We start from the raw sequence: 21,610 nt of genomic DNA, 5'->3' as shown, positions 1-21,610 counted from the left end.
GCCTTAATGCGCCTTGGCCACCGAAACATCAGTAGTACGTAACGCTGCCATTCAACCGCGGTCAGCGCTGCTGGCATGGCCGAAACCGGAATAAGGAAGTATGAAGCGAAGAACGATATGATCATTTTGAGGCATCGAGAGGAAAAATGTATCACGGAAGAAGCTTCAGCCTAATGAAGGCGAATGAATGAGTGAAGTCACTTACTTATCATTCTTGAAAGTGAACTAATTTGCAGTGTAATGCAATATTTTTTTCCCCGGTAATTTATGTTCAGACGAATTTCTAAACTTCGGCACACGAGGGCAGCTATGTGTTACCACGGTCACGTGGATATACGTTAGTTATTACCGAGGTAGTAACTGGATCGCATGGGTGAGGTGTTGAACGAGTTAATTTGACTATGCGTCAACTTCGTTATGAAAAATGAACCGCAACTTTCGCATGATTTCATGTTGAAGTAATGAGAAAATGGGTTTATCAGGAAGACTTTTTTCGTTGTTACTTTCATTTGCTTCCATTTCTTTTCATAAATTCAAGTTTAGGGTCTGATGTGAGTGGATGACCCCATTGGCTATATAGAGGATAGTCTGAAATATTTATAAAAATAACATTTTTCGTACCTACCTCTTTTTTATATTATAGGCTCGTCGTAGGTGCCTAGCTATAAGAAAAAGACTTTCTGTCACTCGTTGGGGGGGCTCTACCCCCCCAGATCCGCCTGTGGCCTATTCTGGTTGCTCTCTATGACGCAACACCGTATCTCCTCCGTTGTTCGGATATTAATTCACGCAATAGTGAAATTGTATGATTTGCCTAAAATAGGAAGTGCTGCCAACCATCTTAAAATTGTTTTCTCAATGTATCATGTGGTCTAGGTTCGAAAAAATGTCATTTTTTGGTAAATTGATTTATTTTACCGTCAAACACCCTCTAAAAGTAGAGGCATAGAGGCCATTGGAAACATTAAAATAGAAAATTCCGTGTTTCAGTAATTTTTCCAGGGGATTCTCTGTACGGTTTCCTGTCATAAAATAATTGTTGAGGTGAATAGACTAACCACACAATTTCTAATCAGTGGTGGTCCTCTTTATCGTGCAATAGTATTGACGGGGAATTAAATGCTCCTTATGGATAAGATTTCCTCTTGTTATCGTAGTCAGATCAATGAACGGAAGCCCGAATTAAATTCTTGTGAAACTATTACTCTTGAATATCAAAGGAGAATTCGCGGAAAGCTAAATTCTTCAGATGTATCATGATCCTTTGATGAATGTGAACGATCTTAATGCACAAAATGATAATATCCCAATATTTAGTTTCTTTTAAGAAGCTAGTTTATTCACCTCAACAATTATTTTATGACACGGAATCCGTACAGGTAGTCCCCAGGAAAAATTGTGTTTCGGACGATTTTACTGGGGCAATCAATCCTCGGAGAAAATATCATACGCCTCGACTGGGATTCAGTGGCGGATACAGAAAAAAACTCAAGGGGGGGGCGCAACATATCTTCAGTTGTCTTTACTTTTACAGTGATAAAATATGATCAAGTCACAGGCAAAGTATATGAACATTTTATTTAAAGTGATTATAAACATGTAAATGACAATGCCATCTTATGATATAAAAAAGCTATAATTGTGGTTTTGCAATGTTCGGCAATACAGGCGGACCAGCAAGGGGGGGGCGCGCGCCCCCTGCGCCCCCCATCTGTATCCGCCACTGCTGGGATTCGAACCTGGATCCACCGATTTCCGGTCGAGTGCTTTAGCCAGATAATCCACCGAGGCGATGTTCGCCTCAGTGGAAGTATGAGAATTATACAGGATAATATGGTATACTTAAATTGATTTTAGAAGGGATTTATTTTATGACTTCTTGTCGTATCCCGTCTCATTCATCCCAAACATTTGATTGATTGAGTCATTGAACGGTCTGAAATGGGTTTTATAGTATCTAGATTCATCAAAATCTACATACTACCCCGCAAGTAGCCTAAAAAGGCTTGTGGCAGTTAGGACACCATCCGTCTACTTATAAATGGGGCAAATGCTCAAACAAAATTACGACTAGCATTCATTAAAGTCCTTTACGGTTCGGGGAAAAACGAATTTCCATATGTATGCGTTCGGCAAAATATCTCTCTTAATTTATCACTTCTGCCGGAATATAATGGGGCTCTAAGATTATGTACTCTGTATCGCTCCTAAAGATATCTATTCTGAATTGTGGAAGCAATCTAAACAAAGTGCGCAGCCTCCGAGTCTCTAACGGCTCCCAGCCTAATTCGCTTAACATCTGGGTAACTCAGTTTGTATGCCCTGTAGATTGTAGACAAGTTTATTAAAAATTGATTATTTCTGCCTTATTTAAGGCCAATGGGTTCAACTGCGACATTGGAATGGCCTACGGCGGCTTAAGGAGGTGGAGAGCGCAGAGAGTCTGGGATGCCCTGACCTTGAAGTAGGACTTCGGCCTCCTGGCGTCGAAAACAACGCTCTTCAACACATGGCAGAAGTCGCGACGTCTGCTCTAAGCTCGAGCACACCCTCCAAGTTCCTTGCATCTCTACTGAACCTTTTGAGGTTAAGTTTGGTACTAAGAAAACACTTGGTAAGTTCTCTAGAAATAATGGGTTACTTTATGCAGAGCAAATATGCATTGAAGGCCAACATTTTCCCATTCTCCTATCATATTTCTTGTTTACCGATGCACTCCAATGAATGATGACGGTGGTGTTATATTGCTTAGATAGTGGCACCTGCCGATGAAAAAAAATAAAACTATTTTAGAACGTTTAGTCATGATTGGTATGAAGATGCACTCATGATTGAGTCATTGTACAAAAATGGTGACTAGTGGCTAAAAATCAAATTTTAAAGAAAAAATGCTTGCTGAAAGTTATATTCGCTATGAAATCTTCACCAAAATTGATGTCTGATGATCAGAAATAATAGAATTTCCAAAGTGTAAGTTGGTACAGTAATATGTTTAATTTTTCAAATTTGGGTCGAACCCTTATAAAAATGGCCGTTGTAATCTATCCCAATTGAAGCAACTTCTCTCATAATAGAGCTTTGATGAAGGTTTTCTTCTTAAAAATGATATTGTTTACAAGTATGGATACTTCGTATTCACTTTGCTCTCTGAACAGCTATAAGAAATTGCTCTGTGTTTGCATCGATTGTTAAAAAAAATGTTACACCTCATTGACCCGCATCTACGACTAAGTCCATCATGTGTGAGCAGCTGGTGGAAAATAGGTGAAGAGGGTACAGTTGAACGCTCTGCGGGTTCTCGATTTTACCCACTGGTTATGCTGCAGCTTTCACAATAAGTCCCGCGTTAATGTCCAAAATTGGTCAGGCTACTTCTTTGACCCATTTTCCTACTTCTTAATATTCAGTATTTAAAAAATTCAGGTGCTTTTGCGGCAATGAATAGCTTATTTTACCTGTAGTCGGCGAATGTGATGAAGTAAAGAACTTGTCATTATTCGTACCTATAGCTTCCTTTTTTTATACGTTTTAAAAATCTATTGAAATCATGAATGGAAGGATTTGGACTAATTGTTTCAGGAAGTTGTTTCGATTGAATCCAGCAATGTAAGATCCAAAGAAGGAGGAACGATATTTTTTTAAATAATGCTTGCCTGGTGATTGAAGAATACTGTGAAAAATTGCATCATAACTATGCCAATTGACAAAAAGCCTACCTATAGTGACGTAAACTAGTATTTTCTGGATTCAAAGAAGGCCGACTCACTCTATATTTTAGTATGTGTACGTTTAAACATGCAAAAAATATTGCGCGATGAATAATTCTTCCTGAATCACCTCCTCACCCTCGAAAAGTGTTTAAGTGACGAGACACGAAGTCCTCAATAAGGGTCAAAGGAATGTCAAGTGGCTCACCATGGGTGGACGTTTAGGAGGGTAGCCTCTTCAGGGGGAGGAATGGGAAGTGGATGGGGCAAGAGGGGGATTTTGGAGGGGAAATGTAGTATGGGGGGCCTTGGAGGAGGTGGGTTGGAGAGGGGAAGGTCGCCTCCTGCCCCTACCCCTCTACAGTGTCCGCAGGTGCTGCTCTCAGGGGGTAGTATTGCGATGGTTTCCGGCGCACTTCGTCAGCGTGAAAAACCTTCTTGTGGTCCGAAGATTCGCCCGAAAACCCAGCATCTCAAGAGGTCCGCGGAGGCTTTGGTGGACGTTTCTTTCCGTACTACGGGGTCGAGCTGCTGAGTGGTCCTTCGTGTGAGGCAGCCGTCTCCGGTCATCGCCTTTCACCGTTCCCCCGAAGAGTGCCGGCTTTCACGGAGAGGTGCACTTTCACTCTCAGTCTGGACCACGCCCCCCTTTGTGGTTTTTTCTCCACCGACAACCCCGAGGATAGGCAGGTGGAGGAGGGACGAGAGGGAGAGTGAGCAGCAGCCGGTCGGCAACCCTCTTCCTTCCGCAACCCCAGCAGTGGAGAATGTCGGTGGCTAGGCTGCACACGGTGAGCGCTCTTTGCCGATTGCTTATCTTGGTTCTCCAGCCAGTCCGCATTGTTCCGTGTTCAATTATTTTTTTGCCGGCGTACCATTTATTCCGGAGGGCTTATGTATGATCCTGTATCAACCCTAACTCGCTACTCTACCTTCTGCAAAGTGATTTCTACTCGTAGCTTGTATCTTATAATCGTAAACTATGCTCAACAACTGAAATTTTATGGCCAATTTTGGCCTTCTAGGCCTCTGTATTTGATGGTTACTTTAAAAATAACATATTTACATTTTTTGCGTTCTTTGAAGGTGGCTAGGTTTCGGTTGAAAGCGAATTAATATCCAAGACGTGTCACGAAATTAAATAGTTTTCAATTGTTATGTACGTAATAGTATTAATAAATTTATCTTCCCTCTTCCTTGAATTATTTGTTGAACTTTATAATCCGCGGATCGTCAAAAGGCATGAATGCGTATCAACGGAAAGAATTCGCAAAAGTTGATAGAAGATTCTTTGGTTATAATTTGTGCCTGACTACTCCCTTGGAATTTATGTTATAGTTTCCATGTATTCTTGCCGAGGAGCTGGCAACTTATCTATTAAAACGAAAAATATTCTATGCATCGATGAATCCAGTTAACAATTTTTTTAAGCGAAATTCTAACGTTGTGTATACATTGAAACCATAACTTCTAGCCTCGGTCACCGCTTAAACAAAAAGAGAGAATTTTATTCCAAAATCAGCAAGGTTCCGTGATATTGGCTTTCTTTGGCTGAAAAACTCATTAGGTGTCAACGTACCGGCTTACGTTCTGTGAGAATTGCATTAAATATATTTTGATGTAAATAATTATTTTATGAGTGCATTTACTCATAGCTTAGTCACATGTTAAATTTGTGTTGTTGATATTATCATTTATTTACATGCTATCATCCAAAATCCACTCTCGAAAAACAGGTTCAAAAAGAGTGGGTCATGAAGATGCCAGTTTTAAATTTTATCTCTTAAGCCTTGCCTGATTGCAGATATACCCGTGAAGAATTTTCTGGAGTTTCTTGTGCTATTATTATATCTGGTGCTTAACACGCTAAGAATGTTTACCCATATGAGTTTACAGCGCCAATTTTTTCATGCACCTGAATCATATGAAATTGTATTGAACTAAGCGATTATTTTCGCATAATTCGGTGCACCGTGATAAAGGCATTTAAAGCTTTATCATTCAAGTTTCGCAACCTCAAGTCCAAACCTCCCGTTCATTGCTCTTTCCCTTTTTACCGTAGGTCGCACACCTGCAAGACAAGATCCCCCACGCATCCCAGTGAAAAACTCAAATGATATCAATGCCAAGTGAGCGCTTGCTTTTCCTGAGACGAGCACCCAAATGTTTACATCGGAGTCATGCAATGCGTCTGAAGCTAATTTCGACTTGAATGTGCAGAATTCTGCAAGTAACTGTCGCTCGATGCATGTAATAATTTACGCCACTCTACCCAGCGTACTATATGATCAAATATAGAGTTTTAGCACGTAATCATTCCCTGTATCATGCGAAGTTACCATCCAAAGAGCCGTCGTTTGTTGCATTGAACAATTTATAGCACTATACCCAGCGTGATACATGATGTGATTTAAATACAGAAAGTTAAATTTTGTAGGTTGCTATTCCATGTATCATGAGAAAGAATGTGTCCGTTCACTTGTTTTATTTTAATGTCAGCTGTGGTAGGTTTTGACAAGTTAAGGGACCCGTATACTTCTCTTTTGATCCGCCTCCTATTTCTTCAGCTATTGACTATAAAAGTTGATGGTCTCAACCCTTTTCCAGATGAGTTATTGACGTCACTGACTTATATTGAGCGGTTCAACTCTTCTAAGCCACTTCTTGGCCTTCTGCATAGGATTCGCATAGTTCGCTGCTGTTCCCACTCTTCGAATCCTGATATCCTCAATCTAAGGTTTTCCCTTAACAAACAAATAAAGCAAAGCTCTAATAACGTCACCAACTCTTAAAAAGAGGGCGGTAGGTTTCGCCTTTTTGTAATTGTCCGTATGAGCAAATATCTGTAGGAGAAGATTTATTTTCTTTAACTTATCTTATCGTTCCATCTACTAATTTAATTTAATTTAATATAATAAGTTCAGTGTGAACGACGCTTTTCTATATTGAAAGCGTTGAAAAATGCATCGCTGTAATATTGTCACTGTTGCAACTTCCTTCGTGGGCACGCTAGTCAATTATGTTCCGCAAATGCAGCCCGACCAACGAGTGATTTACTATATTTTACCGCGACTCAGGAAACGAACTTACCTTCCTATCTGTTAAAGGAAGTTGGCCAGGTATGGGCACCACACCATCCCTGGAATGGCTTGTAAGGATCTGGGTTTGTATGTTTCTATGTCAGTCATAGTTACAGGGCAATCAACGGTTTTTTGTTTTAAGTTTAAATACGAGGCATTTCAGCTTTTTCTTTGCTGCCTTTATCTTTTTCGACACGAGTTACAGGAAATTAACTTCGGCCTAGTATTGGCCCCAAGGAATGAAATAACTTAGGAAGATGGGATGAATATATAATTACTATTTAATGATTATTTTTTAAGCTTTCACAACAACCACTTTTCATAAGTGTGTGATAATAAATGGTTTCATTGGTTTTTGTACACGTTATCATATTTAAGTCGGTCATTCCTTCTGTAAGAGTTTTGGTAGCTGCTATGTTAAGACTAACATTGTTAAGTGTCAGTCATCATCCCCACTGGTAAACAATCCTAAGATTGGTTTTAAGTAACAAATATATTTGGGTGATGGTAACGAGAGATCGAGAAGCATTATAAAAAGTGTGACTTACCAAATTTGAATTCACACTCAATGACTTTAATCCTAGTTTCCGCCAAGAATTTCATGCTTGAAGTCATAATATTAATAACACAAAACTTTACTCCCAGCGGTATTTTACAGAGTATAACTTTGGAGATTTGTATTTTTACTATTTTATCAGTCTATAATTCAGGTGAATGAACTTTTTTGTTGAGTGATTGAATCGAAGATCAATGCAGTTTATAAAATTTTAAAGCCGTACTAAGGATTAAATAATGGTGCAGCACAATTTTTCTATCAATGTTAATATTTCATTTAACTGGGAGAAGTTATCATTTTAGCTGATGGAATAGATAAAATTTATTTTTTCCGCTCGTGAATGGTTAAAGAGACTACGGACAAGGCACGAATATCGTCTGAAAAATCTACAGGAGTGATTTATCATGGTGCCTTAATTATTTTTTAAAGTATTAAATAACTTTTAGGAAGCCTAATGATATTCATTTACTTGATCTACAATATTAGTCTCTCTTGGAAAATTTCTCATAACTATCATTTTGCCGTGAATTATTCATGGATCATATCGAATTAAATAATTTCGTGAAAACGGTAGCTATATGATTCTGCTTGAAAATAATACCAGAAAATTATTATTATTGATTATTGGTGTAATCTATGTATAATTTGTAAGCCGTAACGGTTTGTGCATTGTGTGTCTGTTAATTGGTTTCAATTTTACTTAAGAATAACAACTCGTCAGCCATTAATGGCATTCTTAGGTTCCCCCTAGTATTTTCTTTAATCTTCTCCTACACTTTTTAAGATTCGATTGACTGAGATACCTACTAGCTTCAATTTGCGGCATACTTTTGCGCATAGCTGATTTCTGCAAACAACCTCGAATTTCCGCATTTATTGGGAAATGTGTGAGGCATACGATGACATTAACCGTTATACACTTATTTTTCAATTTTTCGATGTCAACTTCTTTTCCGAATGAAAATTTCCGAAAGAAATGACTCAATGAAAAATTCATGGTATAAAAAATTTCAACTTTCTGAGTCTATTGAGAATAGCCAATCGCCTTACTTTTGTGAGGAAATCGTGAAAAAATTCCTTGCTCGCCCACCCGTTACGTAACATTGTTAGTCTAGCTCACTCTTTTCAAGCTCACTCTTTTCCTTGTGTTTCAGTTTAATTTTTGTGTATCACCCCGCTGCCATCCTTCCAACTTCCAACACACCCCTCCTTTTTTGCCCAGCTAAGAACACGGCCTTAGGGAATTTACTTTCTTTCAACTGTTAAACGGCTGTAGATCGTTCAATTACCAATATGTAAGCCAAGATTTTTCGCCCTAATTAACTTTCCCGATAAGAGAGCGAATACCTCTGTTTGATTTTTATTCAGTTTCATCGCCTTTTGCGTTGATGAGTAATTAAAAGTAAAATAAGTAGATGAATAATTTTAACTAGTAACATGGGGCGAAACTTTTCCTTAGTCATATGTCACCGTATATATATACGGTGTGGTGTGCATGTGGGAGTCCAAATGCATGCTGCATGCTGGTGATTGATCACCCCCTGCCAAACACCCTAGAGGTGGCTCGCAGGGTAATTTGTAGATGTAGATGTAGATGTCATTCAAAGATGATACTAGCTGTTGTATGAAATTAATCTCACCCGTGTTTGCAATGAGGTTTGGGGTGGACATTACAATTATGCTAACTTTTGTCGTTATCTAAAAAAATAGTTCTATTAAAAGTTGCTATTTTTTTCTTTCTCCTTAGTCATTCGATGTATCTCCTTTTATTGAAACTGGAAGTATCTTGCGAAAAGTTGGGGCTAAGTTTGTGGTTAGAATCGTGGAGTGACAATGCATTCAGCTATAGATTTAATGAAAGGCGAGCCCAAAAGAGCAAGCCTGCTGTGTCAATACTATTTCGGGCTTGTGTTGATAGAATAAGATTTGCCCATTCCTTCGACTTTGGATCATGGCTTTACCGTCGTCGTGTGTCAACGAATTCGATCATCCTCATCGAAAGCAAATTCATTACCGGCAAAATCTTTTCTTTTCTTCAGTGCCTCACCTCTTCAATGTCTAGTTTTTTTTTTGTATTCTCAGTGGTGTTTTGCTGCCTTCGAGTCGAAATCTTGGTAAATATACCGGACTATCTCGAGAGGGGGAAGGATGCGCGAGAGAAAAAAAACTTCCTCTTGAGAAATGGGCAAGATTTTTTATTTAGAACCGTGGAAGAGTTCTTCTTTGCTGTCATACAATCCTTAGCACTTGATAGGTGATCCTGATGACTCACGGAAGAAATCTTTTCGAGGGGGAAGCGGAAATAATATTTGTTGAGGGTGGATTCATCCATCACCCTTGCATCTATGGACGATAAAAAAATATATGCAGACGGAGTCCCACCTGCCGAAAAAAAAGCTTCATCGAATGACCAACCAAAAACTGCTTCGTATTAGTAGCTGGGGTATATCAGAGAATTTTTGAAAATATATGCTTGTAGTAAGTGCATTGTTCCTGTAATACTTTGTAAATGACTCTATGATTACTTGCATCTTCATTATCGCTCATATTTCTCTCCTTGAATCACTGATTTGTCAGCAATGGTAGGCATATTTTTCTTTAAGATTTTCCTGCGATCTGCTCGATGCTAATTTTGTCTCTGATATTTATTTTCAGAAGAAAATATGTGCGTATGATACTGAAATCCTATATTTTTAAGAATCAAAGGTAACCTACGGTGAGCCTAAAATAGAAATGTCTTTTTAAGGAAGTTTTTTCTTTTGTCTCTATTTATTGGCACTGGTTTTTCGGACTTAAAATTTTTTCGCGAAGGTAACCGGTCGTGTTGGTGGAAAACGCCTTTTCCTCAAAACCAAGGTGTTCAAGACTTACTTAAATATTTCATGGACTTGACAAACGAAAGAATGTTTAAGGAAATACTTCCAAGCTCAACGAAACGCATATTGAGGCTGGTCCTTGGGAACGACGACTTTCCCAATAATTGCATTAGCGATTTGGGTTCTTTCATTGTTTTCGGAAGGGCATCCTTCGAATTCTGGGAGATGTGTGAGTTGGCTGCCCGCGATTTAGGAATAGTGTTCTCGGGTAGTGTCCTTCCTCAAGTCCTATGACTTTCTCCATTTGGGAAGGTGTGGACATGTTTGTATTTCCCTCACGCGAAAGGTAGTGTATAAGATCTAATTATTACGGAAGCAGTCTATCTCTGGGTTGGCAAAATAAAAAAAGTTTGCTTAAACATTAAGGCATATTTCGGCTATCAGTATGTTTTATTTAATGTTTTTGTCTTTTCTGACGACTTTTATTTTGACAAAGAGACATTAAATAGGCGGTTAGTTCATTTTTGATAAAAAAATCTTGTAACCGGTTAATATTTTTATACGGTGTAAACATTGGTGGTGTGCTGCGACAAATATGAAAGATTTTGGTACTTATCAGATATACGCCAAAAAGTTCTAAATTACACCCTGTGGATATATTTGGTTAAAATATTTTGTTAAAGTCAACATTGCGCCGAAAACGTGAGTGAGAATTTATTCCTCCAAATGCCCCTTTCGGCATGTTTAATTCACTCAATTGATATTATTGCTGACACCTTTTGTATTATTACGAATATTCTTATGATTTTGTTTATAAAAATTGACGATGATTCGTAAATTTTTGTAAGTGTCCAAGGGCGTTCGTTCGTTTTTGTGCATAAGAAATGCATGAAAGTATTTAATTGGGCATTTTAATTTTGAGGTATTTTTTATCTTATTTATTTTAAATTATTTTCCTTACCAATGGGGTATTTGAATTTTATTAATATTGTACTGAATTATTGGATAGGCCTCATAGAAACCTTTTAACATTTTTCGTGGTGGTTAAAATTATCAATAAAAATCAATTTTCAAGCACGATGAAAATCTTGGAAAAAACCTTCCGATTAAATATGGACGAGATGTATAATGGGCTTCCGCGAGTGCGACCAAAATTGAAACGGAAAAAAATGCGAGGTTACGTGATAGGGATCTGATTTACTGATTCTAACGATAGCGTTTGATTGCATAGTGCTTATTTCAATTTGAATATTTATTTCCTTTGAATTAAAAATCCCCGAAAAAGGAGAAGTACTAAGGAGTCAGTAAAATTCATCTTAAAGTATTTAATTTGTTATCCTTTACAATTTCCTATAATTATGCTGAAGTTTTGATTTTAAAAATTGTCCTCATCTTTTGGTTACTCCACGGCCCCCTACAGCGCTCATGTATATCTTTATTACTGAGAAAATTCAGCCTTAGGCTCCTGCCAACCTGAGAAGTCGTGCAAAGGGAATTGCAAGCAGTCAATACTTGCCAGAAAAACGTTACGTGTTTATCGACTTACCTTCCTTCGGCAGAGTAGTCCAGCTCTTGACTAACTGATCGTGAAACGAATGGACTCCGAGATATCTTTGGAGTGCGTGTTGACGGAAATATAGTTGCTGGGTTAAATTGGTACCCAAGTTTCGCTCACATTGGCAGCCAAGGTCATGAAGACCGGTGCAACTGCACTCGGCACGCCTTGGCCCGTCACCGTCACCTACACAGCTTTATAGCAATGCCCACGAATATTACGAAAGAGGATCCTCAGGTCGGCCTCTAAATGAGTTGTTACCCATTGCGCATTTAAATGGGTTTACAAAAGTCGCCACTCGAGTCGGTGACGGACTAAGTGATCCGAGTTTCACGGGGAAATACGGTAAAATAAGGTATATCAACCGAAATTTATGTATATAATGATGTGATCTATCAAATTCATTACTTTTAGATGCTATACCTCGTAATTAAAAATGTGCTTCAAAATATCGGAATAATTGGATTGCATTGCACTTTTCACCGCTCCGCAGACAGTTTTGAAAGCCGATTAAAATGTTATCGATGTAGCTACAGAAATCAGCCCTCAAAGGGGTGTAATTGGGCCTTCTCTATGCAGTACCCTCGGTAATGCCATTGGAGTATTTCAACGCCTCTGTCTTGTAATCTCAAGGAATATAATAAATATGTTGACGCAATGAATTACATAAATTTTGGCTATAAGATGATGAGGAAGATGCGATAATCTATTGATTGTTGATGTGTAATTCTCATTCTTTTATCTAGGATGGTATTAGATAAATAAGATATTGAAATATTTACATTGAATTTATTTTCGCACGATGCGGATTCTTGACAATGTTGTATCAACGAAGAGCTACGAGATAAAATGAACTCTTAAATATTGCAATATCTTATTTAACTAATATTAATTATGTCCAGCCCGTCGATCCACTTATCAAACAAGATATAATGGTATTGAAAAATATGTATTTTTGTCTTTTAACTTTCGTTTTATCTTTATTCATTCGATTATTCCCCGTTTATGGAGACATAAAACTCTCCCAATGTTTGTTTGCTTGCATGTAAATAGTGCATAGTTGTGTTTTTTTAGATCATTAAAGGCATGCGGGTATGGGTGGAGGGTAACCATTACTCGCGAATCTTTACCTTATGTGCTAATTTTAATTACTAGCTTGACCCCCCAAGATACTTACTGCCTGAACGAGATGACCTTTGATCCTTCCCTTTTTCTGTTTAAAAAATATTCGTGGACAGGCTTTCAAACTGTCGCTCTTAAGGTTTTTAGGGTGATCCAGCCACCAAGCTGCTCAGAATTATTAGTTCGCATTGCATTTTTCTGGAATTCTAGGCCCTTGCGGCTCATATCGGGAGGAGATGAAAGTAAAATGATCATGCCTTCCAAATTTACAGTGATAATATTATTGATCCTGGAGAGCAGCAATGTGCTCTGAGATAGAGAAAGGCGTAAGTCGATTGTTATGAGTGTAACTCAAGAATAGCCCACAAAAATGCCATTACATAACCAATGCCTACTTATTGATGTGTTTGATGTTTTCAGTTATAGGTGCGGCTTTTGAATATCGAGAGACAGGTTATCGAGCGGTTGACCTTGACCTTGTTTACTTATTTCTGGACTTACCTCAAGCCGTTACGGAGGAGTCGCAGTTTTTTTTTTTGCCCTGAAGATGAAAATGACCCTAATTATTTGCCTATACCCGGGTCGGTATTATTCACAAAATTCCGTGTTTCATGTCAACATTTGTCTTTATTTATCTGATTGTATTTCTACACTTTTTTACTTTTCCTTTTTTGGAATCCTGGTTCAGGGAACTTATTCTATCATGGCAGCTAGTTTAAAAATTGATCGGTTTATCTTTATTTAAATTGTATTTGAATTGAAAATAATGTTTAATTGCCATAAGGTAGCTTCGCTGCTATGGTGCACGTATAAGTGTCCCTCATATGTTGTACCTTAGTCAACCAACCGTCCTTAGTTTTTTTCTCTTAATGCTATGGCTCTGGATAAGAAAAACATGCTTACGAGTCGTCTATGGCACAAAAAATATTAATATCCCGGCTCTCTGTTGCTCTGAGCTGAAAATGAAAGAGTCTCTCGATGTCAGTATAATTCCTTTTGTCTCGTCATGTTTGATCGCATAGGAAGCCGTTAATTTTTTATGCCTTCTATTTTGTTGAACGAGGCTATATCATTCGTTTTCTGATGGCTTTTTACTACTTTTATCTCGAAATTAGCATACAGAAAATGCTAATTAAATACCAGGAAAAAGTTAATGATTGCCTTTGAAGCATGTATAACCTTACGAGAAGTGCGCATGCATTCTAACGTTAATAGTTCTGGTACTTTTCCATTTTTCCTCATTCAGATCACTCTCGTAACCAGGTGTGTATACCTGTACTATAGTGTGAAACAGCGACTTCAGTTTGACTCATGTATGCCAGCTGAATTATTTAAAAAAGCCTTTCAACTCGTCAATAAGATAGCCTTTCAACTCATGAATAAAGAAAATTTCTTCTCAATATTTTAGGCATTGGAAAAAAAAGTTTACTATAAGACAACTCTTTGACTTTTTTGAGTTTGATTAATTATTAAAAACACTTTGAGAGCAGCTATGCAATCCTTTAAAATGACCCTTTTCGATTAAGCAAGGTAATAAGACTGCCAGCTCTTAACTTCTCTGGTAAGAATGCGTTTAAGCGAGGCCAAATAATCGTCGCGGTGGAAAGTGTACCTCTGAATGGGTCTGCCAGTGCTAATGCTCCGATAACAGTGATTATAATAGTGAATACAGAGGCTCCCGCAACGATAGAACAAGTCTTTAACCAAAACTTGTCCTATCCTCAAAGTTGGTTTTTCGTCTTTTTTCTCCCTAAATCCTAGATTCCTCCGCTGTTTGTTGCCGGCCAAAAAGTGTGTGAGGATGGTTTATGGAAATAAATTCGTCAATTTATTTTTAAGAGTAGCTTTGTATAATGTTAAAAATTAAATCTACGTAGCTGAATTGGGTGCATATATAGTATAATTGTTATCACGCGTGAATTAGATTTTGCTCCAAGCAATGAATGTATTTGAATCAAGACATTTTGCTGCTGATTGAGTTGACTCAGTTGCCATTTTTATTCACTGTTTTACTTCAAGTACAGCATTAATTCTGAATTTAATATAGTGGTGATTCCACAGTTGTATTGCATCTCTCATGATGCAACTAACGTCATTGACCGTTAAAAACGAAAATTTTCTTATTTCAATATGCTTTTCTCATGTACATCAACAAAAATAACTATAAGTCCATGCGATTATGTTTATTTTAAGCCGTGATGCCAAAAATAGTTAACTTTGAAACCCCCGAGTTCTCAGAAGCTTGTTTTATAATCCTGCTTTGAGCAACATTTTCTTGTTTTTATGATAAAACTTAATCTTCCTGTCCCTCTAGCCCTCCGAACAGGCCTGAAAGTTCATTAGAATGATCATTCGACTGCAGAAAATTTCCGTTATACACGGTGAATGATGGTCATTCGAATGATCTTTCGAATGATCATTCACCGTGTAAAGCGGCCGTAAGGAGTGAGGTTTTCTTTGTCAAAAAGGAAATGTTTTTCCAGATGAAGAGTCTGTTGAGTATGAAGGATTATTTTTTATTTCTGTAAAAATGACGCGATCATCTTTTGTCGGTGAATGACCCTTTGTGCACACGTCCGAAGTCCGCACGAAATTTCCTTCCGTGTTGAAAGAATGAGGTGGCCGACTAAGGGGGTTTTTCACTAACTTTGGCATCCCATGTTTTGGAGTTCGTGATGCCAGCTTCGGCAACAGTGACGATGAATTGCTAGTCACTTACAATTGCCGATTTTGGAGTTGTCAGCACTAACCCCAAAACATCGAGTGTTTAACTTAAGGAAAACAGCTTCTCAGCCCCAGAGAGAGAGAAAGAAAAGCGCCCTTTCATGATGACGGAGAATTGCGCTTGATTGGGTCCCCTGCGGTTTTCGAAATGGTTCCCCATGCCTGCTGTGACTGTTATGAAAATGGCATTACGGGTGTATCACTGGTGCCATAAATAAGGCAATGTGGCGTGGATAAACGAGAGGTAGAAGACAAAGAGTCATCTGAGCAAGCAATGTTTACGTTGATACGAGGGTCCTTCAATAAGTCTTTAGAAAAAGGTATAAAAACAAATTATATTGGGTAAATGTTTCTACATTTTTCATTACAGTTTTATTTTAGCTTCACAAAATGTTTTAAGAATTTTTCCGAGAATTTTAAACCGTCCAAAAAGTAGAATTTCGGGATCTCCTCATAATAGGCATTGGTTTGGGTGGTGACCTCTTCCTTAGATGTCGAGTTTTGTCTGCAAAGCCATTTCTTTAAGTTTTGACATTATATAGCTTCACCGGAGGCCAATTCTAGAGAATACGGTGAATTTTGTAATAATTGAAACTTTAATTATGCAAATTGGCTATTGACTCTGAACAGGTGCGCAACCGTGAATTGTCTTCTTGAAGGAAGAAATTTTTCTGGTTTAAATGAGGACGCTTCTCTTGATTTGTATCATCAACTGGTCCAATAATGATGCATAATACTATCCTGTTATCGTTTTTTTCCTTTTCCAATTAACCCATTATAACCCAAGAAAACTTATACATTTTATGTAATGTACACAATAAAATGTTTAAGTTTTCTGCTCTATTTAGGAAATATCTAAACTACGCATTTTGTGGTGTAAATTGTGATGACGAAATATTAAGCCACCACAATAATTGTAATTGGGTGCAAAATTTTCAAGTTTTCAAAATGAAAAATCTTGAAATTTGATTTCTCCCAGAAGCAGCTCTGGCTTAGAAGGGGTTTATGGATGTAGATAATTCTGCATGCATTCCAAAATATCGTTGCTATGACTTCACCGGCTCATTTCAACACCTTCGCCTGATTTGGAGCCCGTTCATTATCAAAATTCGATTGTTTACTCGTTATTTTGCCTCTGTAGTGTTTATTTTGCCTCTGTAGTGTAATGATGAACCTCTTTATTTTGTCAAAAGTTATGAATTGATGGGGAAAAATCCTCTGTATTGCGAAGGAAAAAGCGCTAAAACAGCCTTCGAGTTGACCACATGATTGCGTTCATTCTCCACTGAGAGAAGACGCGGTAGTAATCTTGCCGATATTTTTTTCACAGTCAAATTTTCGTGTAAAATTAAATAAATCGTGCATTGCGATATGCCTGTGACCTTACATATATCGCGCACTTCGATTCGTCTGGCACTTAAAGCCATATCGTGGATTTATTCAATCATTTTGGGGAGTAGACACTTCCACAGAGCGCCCGGAACAGTGTTCATTTCTTAGAATCTACGGCAACGTTTTAACTCATTTACCCAATTGTAAATAGTTTCAAACACAGGAGCAGATCTTCCGCAAGCTTCATTCAAGTTATCTTTGATATCTTTCGGCGTTAACCCTTTCAAAAACAAGTGTTTGATCTCCGCACAAAACGCAATTTTATCCATTTTTATAAACAATGAAAGTTGTTCACTAAAATCGGCAACGACAATGTAACTATGGAATGGATACAGCTGAAACTTTAACAGCTGACTATTCACGAGTGATACTGTCTATTCAACATTAACTTTTGGTTCTAGGATAGCAATTTCTTGGAGATTCTAAGGACTTATTGAACGACGCTCGTATTTCGTTTGTTAGCCGGAGACGTCTATGTTTTGACTTTCATTACAAATACTTAGATTCGATTTGTGACGCGGTCGGTATTATTAGCTCATGGAAACCCCAGCTTTGCTCCTTATGGGCTGTTTTATTTTACACATGGCCATGACTAGGCCACAAGCTGCTTCGTGGAATAGAGTACCAGCCGTTGGCCTTAAAAAGGCCACTGCTGAGGTTTTCTAAATTTGATTTAGCAATTATTTGGATTGTATCGGCATTTTTATCACTGTCATCGAATTTCTGGAGAAATGAAGGATTTCAATTATGCATTCAATTTATTTTATGGTATCTGTAGAAATGACTGTTGCTAATGACACATGTCTCCGAGTTTCTACTGGTTCCCACAAAAACCCTTTTAAAAAAGTTAATACACACACCGTGCCCACGTAAGTGTGAAGGGTATCACGCTGTTTTCACGTGTATTTTTATTAAGCTCACGAATTAAATATTTTTATCCCAAAGCTTACCCACTTGCCGCATTATCAAGGTAAAAACTGAGCAATGTGAAAATGCCCAGTAAAGTAATTGTTGCCGATAGTTATCCTCAAATATTTTATTTGTGTTGATTTGGAGGTTCATTTTTAATTTACAAACTTGTTATAATTTCACCGGAGTAGATCATTAACAGCCATCTATGGCGAAACAACTCCTTCATTTTTTAGGCGAGGACCTTCCAGTCACTATGGTGATGAATGCCAACTTTTCTTGGGCTTACCGTATGTATTAAACACAATTAAAGGTTTTAAGTCATGATTTTTTTTCAGTGTGTGCCATTACATTTGCGTATGTAATGGCTGATGAATTTTACTAAAATTCTGACAATTAGGTCGGAGTACATTGAAGTCCTGGTTCAAAGTTATTGGTGATTTTTTTAATTACTTGGCATTGATACGCATACGTATATCTTCTTAGGTCCCGTAGCTTGCAACCCTGCTGCCCCAACAAAAGGTAGATACGGCATCTATTACACTTGTCATGGCGCGTCGTCTACATTCTCGAAGCCTTGACATTCCTTCCGCCATGCACGTAGCGGTACTGATTGATGGCTAATTGACTTCTTTTCCGTTTAAGGATGTTTCGCTGCGTTTCCTCTTGTCGCAATGGTGTTTTCGCACTGGTCTCAGAAATATTACGAGCAAGTTGGTTTTTTTATTCTCGTTTTTTTAGATTGTAGACAATATGTTTAATTTTGTTCGAAAAGGTCACCTTTTTAGTCCCATAATTTTTTATAGATTCGAGGGGCAGTGGCGCAGCGAGGGTGGAGGGTTTGGAGGATAACCCCCCCCCCCAGAACTCAGATAAAATTTAAAATTTAATCAATTTTACTTAATTGGATAAATATTACTTATAGAGTAGTGTAAGGATTAATAAAATATCCTTCGGAAAGCCGTAATACTCACCATTTTGAACCATATATCATAAAGATTTTTTGGGGAAGGGCACCCGCACCTCCCGTATCCCATACCCCCAGTATTAGTTGCTCCTAAAACCTCCCTTAGCCTAAATTCCTAGCTGTGCGCCTGTCGAGGGGTACTGATAATTAATCTTTGTGCTCGATTAAACGAGATCTTTGAGCGTGTATCAATGCTACGATTGCATAATATCGCATCCATTTTGAGATTAATTACTTCAGGCAATTATGATCGCTCATTTTCGTCCAACCTTGATTATTTAATGCCCTTAAAAATCCAGAGTATTAAATAAAATGTCGAAAAGGCAAAATATCCAGAAAAAAACGTTTTCATGGTAACTGCAAAGTGAATCCAAATAAATTTTTTCGTTGCCATATCTCAGTTACAGAGGAGTGTCGATCTCCTATTTATTGAGAGAAATAGCTCAAAATTTTCTCTCCTCCCACCTCCCGAAGAATTGCAGATTCCTTCTAAAACACCGTGTACACCCTGATAATCTAAAAGTGATGGCTTGAGTTTTAGGGGAGTTATTCTTCACTAGAAGCCGCTAAAAACACAGGTCGAGTAGGAGTGATGCGTCCTCTTAAGGCCCGTTTCACATTGACGCGGACGGTCCGCGTTCCGCGCTACGCGCGCGGGGCGCTGAGAGCGGTCGCCGCTGTTCACATAGGCGCGGACGAAATCCGTTCGCCTCCGGCGCAATGTCAGCTGGTGCAGCTTGCCTAGGTGGAATAACGTCATACTGCCTGGTGATTTTCAAGCAATTGATGTATAGCAGGTTAGAAAAAACGGAAGGCAAGAGCCCGTAAAAGGAGGTTTAGGGTGCGCCCTATTGTGGCACAAAGAAAATTAAAAGCAGCTTTCGTGACCACATTTACTGACGTTTGTCCTGATGAAAGTTTTTCAATTACTTTCGCATGTCCACTTTCACCATATATGGTGAAAAAAGCACTCGCACTATTAACCTTAAGCTCGCTCTATTTACAATGACAAATGTACTTGGTCCGCATCAGCCGTCCGCGTTCATGTGTGAGCACAAACCTTGTCTCTGTGGCCCTTACGCGCGGGGATGATCCCCGGGGCAGAGGGGCCACGCGGATGGCTCCTCCGCGTGCGGACGGCCAGCACTCATGTGTAAGCTTCCATTAACCCATTATAACCTAATGTTGCTTCTAAGCAACATCAAAAATGTATAAATTTTTAGCTCTATTTCAGAAATATCTAAACTACGTATTATTTTGTGGTGCAGCGCTTTCTTACGAAATATTTTTAGCTCCCATACTAATCATGATTGAGTGAAATATTTTCAAGCTCTCAAGATGAAAAAAAACTTGAAATTTGATTTCTCCCCGAAGTACCTCTGGGTTAGAAAGGGTTAACGTCAGTGGAACCTTATCCGCGCGCGGACCGTCCGCGTCCATGTGAATCGAGCCTAAAGGCCGCTATGCATGATTTCATGCGCATGATCATTCAGTGAAAATTAGAACGTGTTCTATTTTGCTCGCAAGATCCTGTGAATGATTACGTGATAATTCAGCATGATAATTCGCATGATCATTCACCGTGTATAGCGGCCTTTAGAATCGCACATTGCTTCCGCTGGGTTTTGGTTAAGTATCGCGGCACTGCGTCTTTACAATTGTGACCCGCTCGACTCCACTCAGTCCGATCCGTCTCGCGCTTAGAGGTACCTACGCAATTCCCGGAAATGACGTTTGAGTTCACATGCGAGAAGGGATAGCTTCCGCATAATAAGTCCATAATCTGCACGTCAAGTGCTGAGTGAAAGGGAGTGAGGTTGACCGTGGGTTATTCTCTGTTCGCATTCCCGAAGAAAGCACCGCGTGCCCGTTTCACAATTCTCTACAGCGTATTTTTCCTAAAGAAATGCGTCATTGATTCAATGATTCCTTTTAATAGATTAAGTTCTCATCAAATTTACTTATTTTGTCAACGGAAGATTCTGCTCGTATCAGTGGCGTAGCTAGGAATATGCTTTGGGCGGGGGGGGGGGGGGGGGGGGGGGGGAGAAATGAAAGGGCCTGAGGTGGCGACCCCCCCCCCCCCAAGCAACGGGGAGTCCTGAAATGTTTTTGCAAAATTACATGCCTGGAAATACATTTTACATCATTTTGGCATTAAAAAGTTAACTTTGAACAGACGCAGTTATTATACGTCAAATTAGAAAATATTTTCAATTTTTTTTTTAATTTCTCTGAGGTTTGGGGGGGGGGGGGGAAATATCCCCCTCATCCCCTCCCATAGTTTCGCTGCTGGTTCATATTATTTTTTAAATTCCTCGCAATACTTAGGCTCTATCTTCATAGATCATCCTTCCCGATGAGGGTAATCGGTCATTTTGTTGTACGTAACTCATTCATAACTTGTTCGTGTTATTAGTTCCTCAGTGTAATGAAGTTTATACTGGTAGTGAACTAGATTTCCTTGCCATTGATATTCTCCGGTAGGTACGTATATTTTACTATTATTTTGTCTATTATTAATATTATGACCTTTGAACAGACTAGGAGATAAAGAATATTTGCATCATCCTACAATATTACTTATGCCATAGTAAATAAAGCTTGGCTAATTCCGTAGATGAACTTTAACCACTACTGGTAAATGGCGAAATATATTATCAGACCACCATATGATATTATTACCTAATGAAAATGATTACATTTATACTGAGAGTGGATGAGATTCCCTTGCCATTGATATTTTCCTATATTTACGTATATTTTATTTTTGTTTGGCCTA

The 21,610-nt window shown here is 38.5% G+C and overlaps 2 protein-coding genes across 2 annotated transcripts in view; both read left to right on the top strand.

Moving 5' to 3' along the window:
• LOC124153766 (N-acetyltransferase 9-like protein) overlaps positions 1-3,943 on the top strand; it is a 112,361-nt gene extending 108,418 nt beyond the window's left edge. Inside the window, exon 8 of the transcript XR_006863757.1 lies at positions 2,376-3,943. The gene's annotated coding sequence lies outside the window, so the exon portion shown is untranslated. The remainder of the gene's footprint in view (positions 1-2,375) is intronic.
• A 108-nt stretch (positions 3,944-4,051) lies between these two features.
• The window catches only part of LOC124153761 (arylalkylamine N-acetyltransferase 1-like), a 218,562-nt gene continuing 201,003 nt past the window's right edge, over positions 4,052-21,610 (top strand). The window contains exon 1 of the mRNA XM_046527114.1: positions 4,052-4,498. Within this exon, the coding sequence (XP_046383070.1) occupies positions 4,475-4,498 (24 nt within the window). The 5' untranslated portion in view covers positions 4,052-4,474. The remainder of the gene's footprint in view (positions 4,499-21,610) is intronic.

The sequence above is a fragment of the Ischnura elegans genome, chromosome 2, assembly GCF_921293095.1.
Source record: "Ischnura elegans chromosome 2, ioIscEleg1.1, whole genome shotgun sequence".
Lineage (NCBI taxonomy): Eukaryota > Metazoa > Arthropoda > Insecta > Odonata > Coenagrionidae > Ischnura > Ischnura elegans.
Note: the sequence above shows the minus strand (reverse complement) of the source record. Positions and strands in the feature narration are given on the sequence as shown.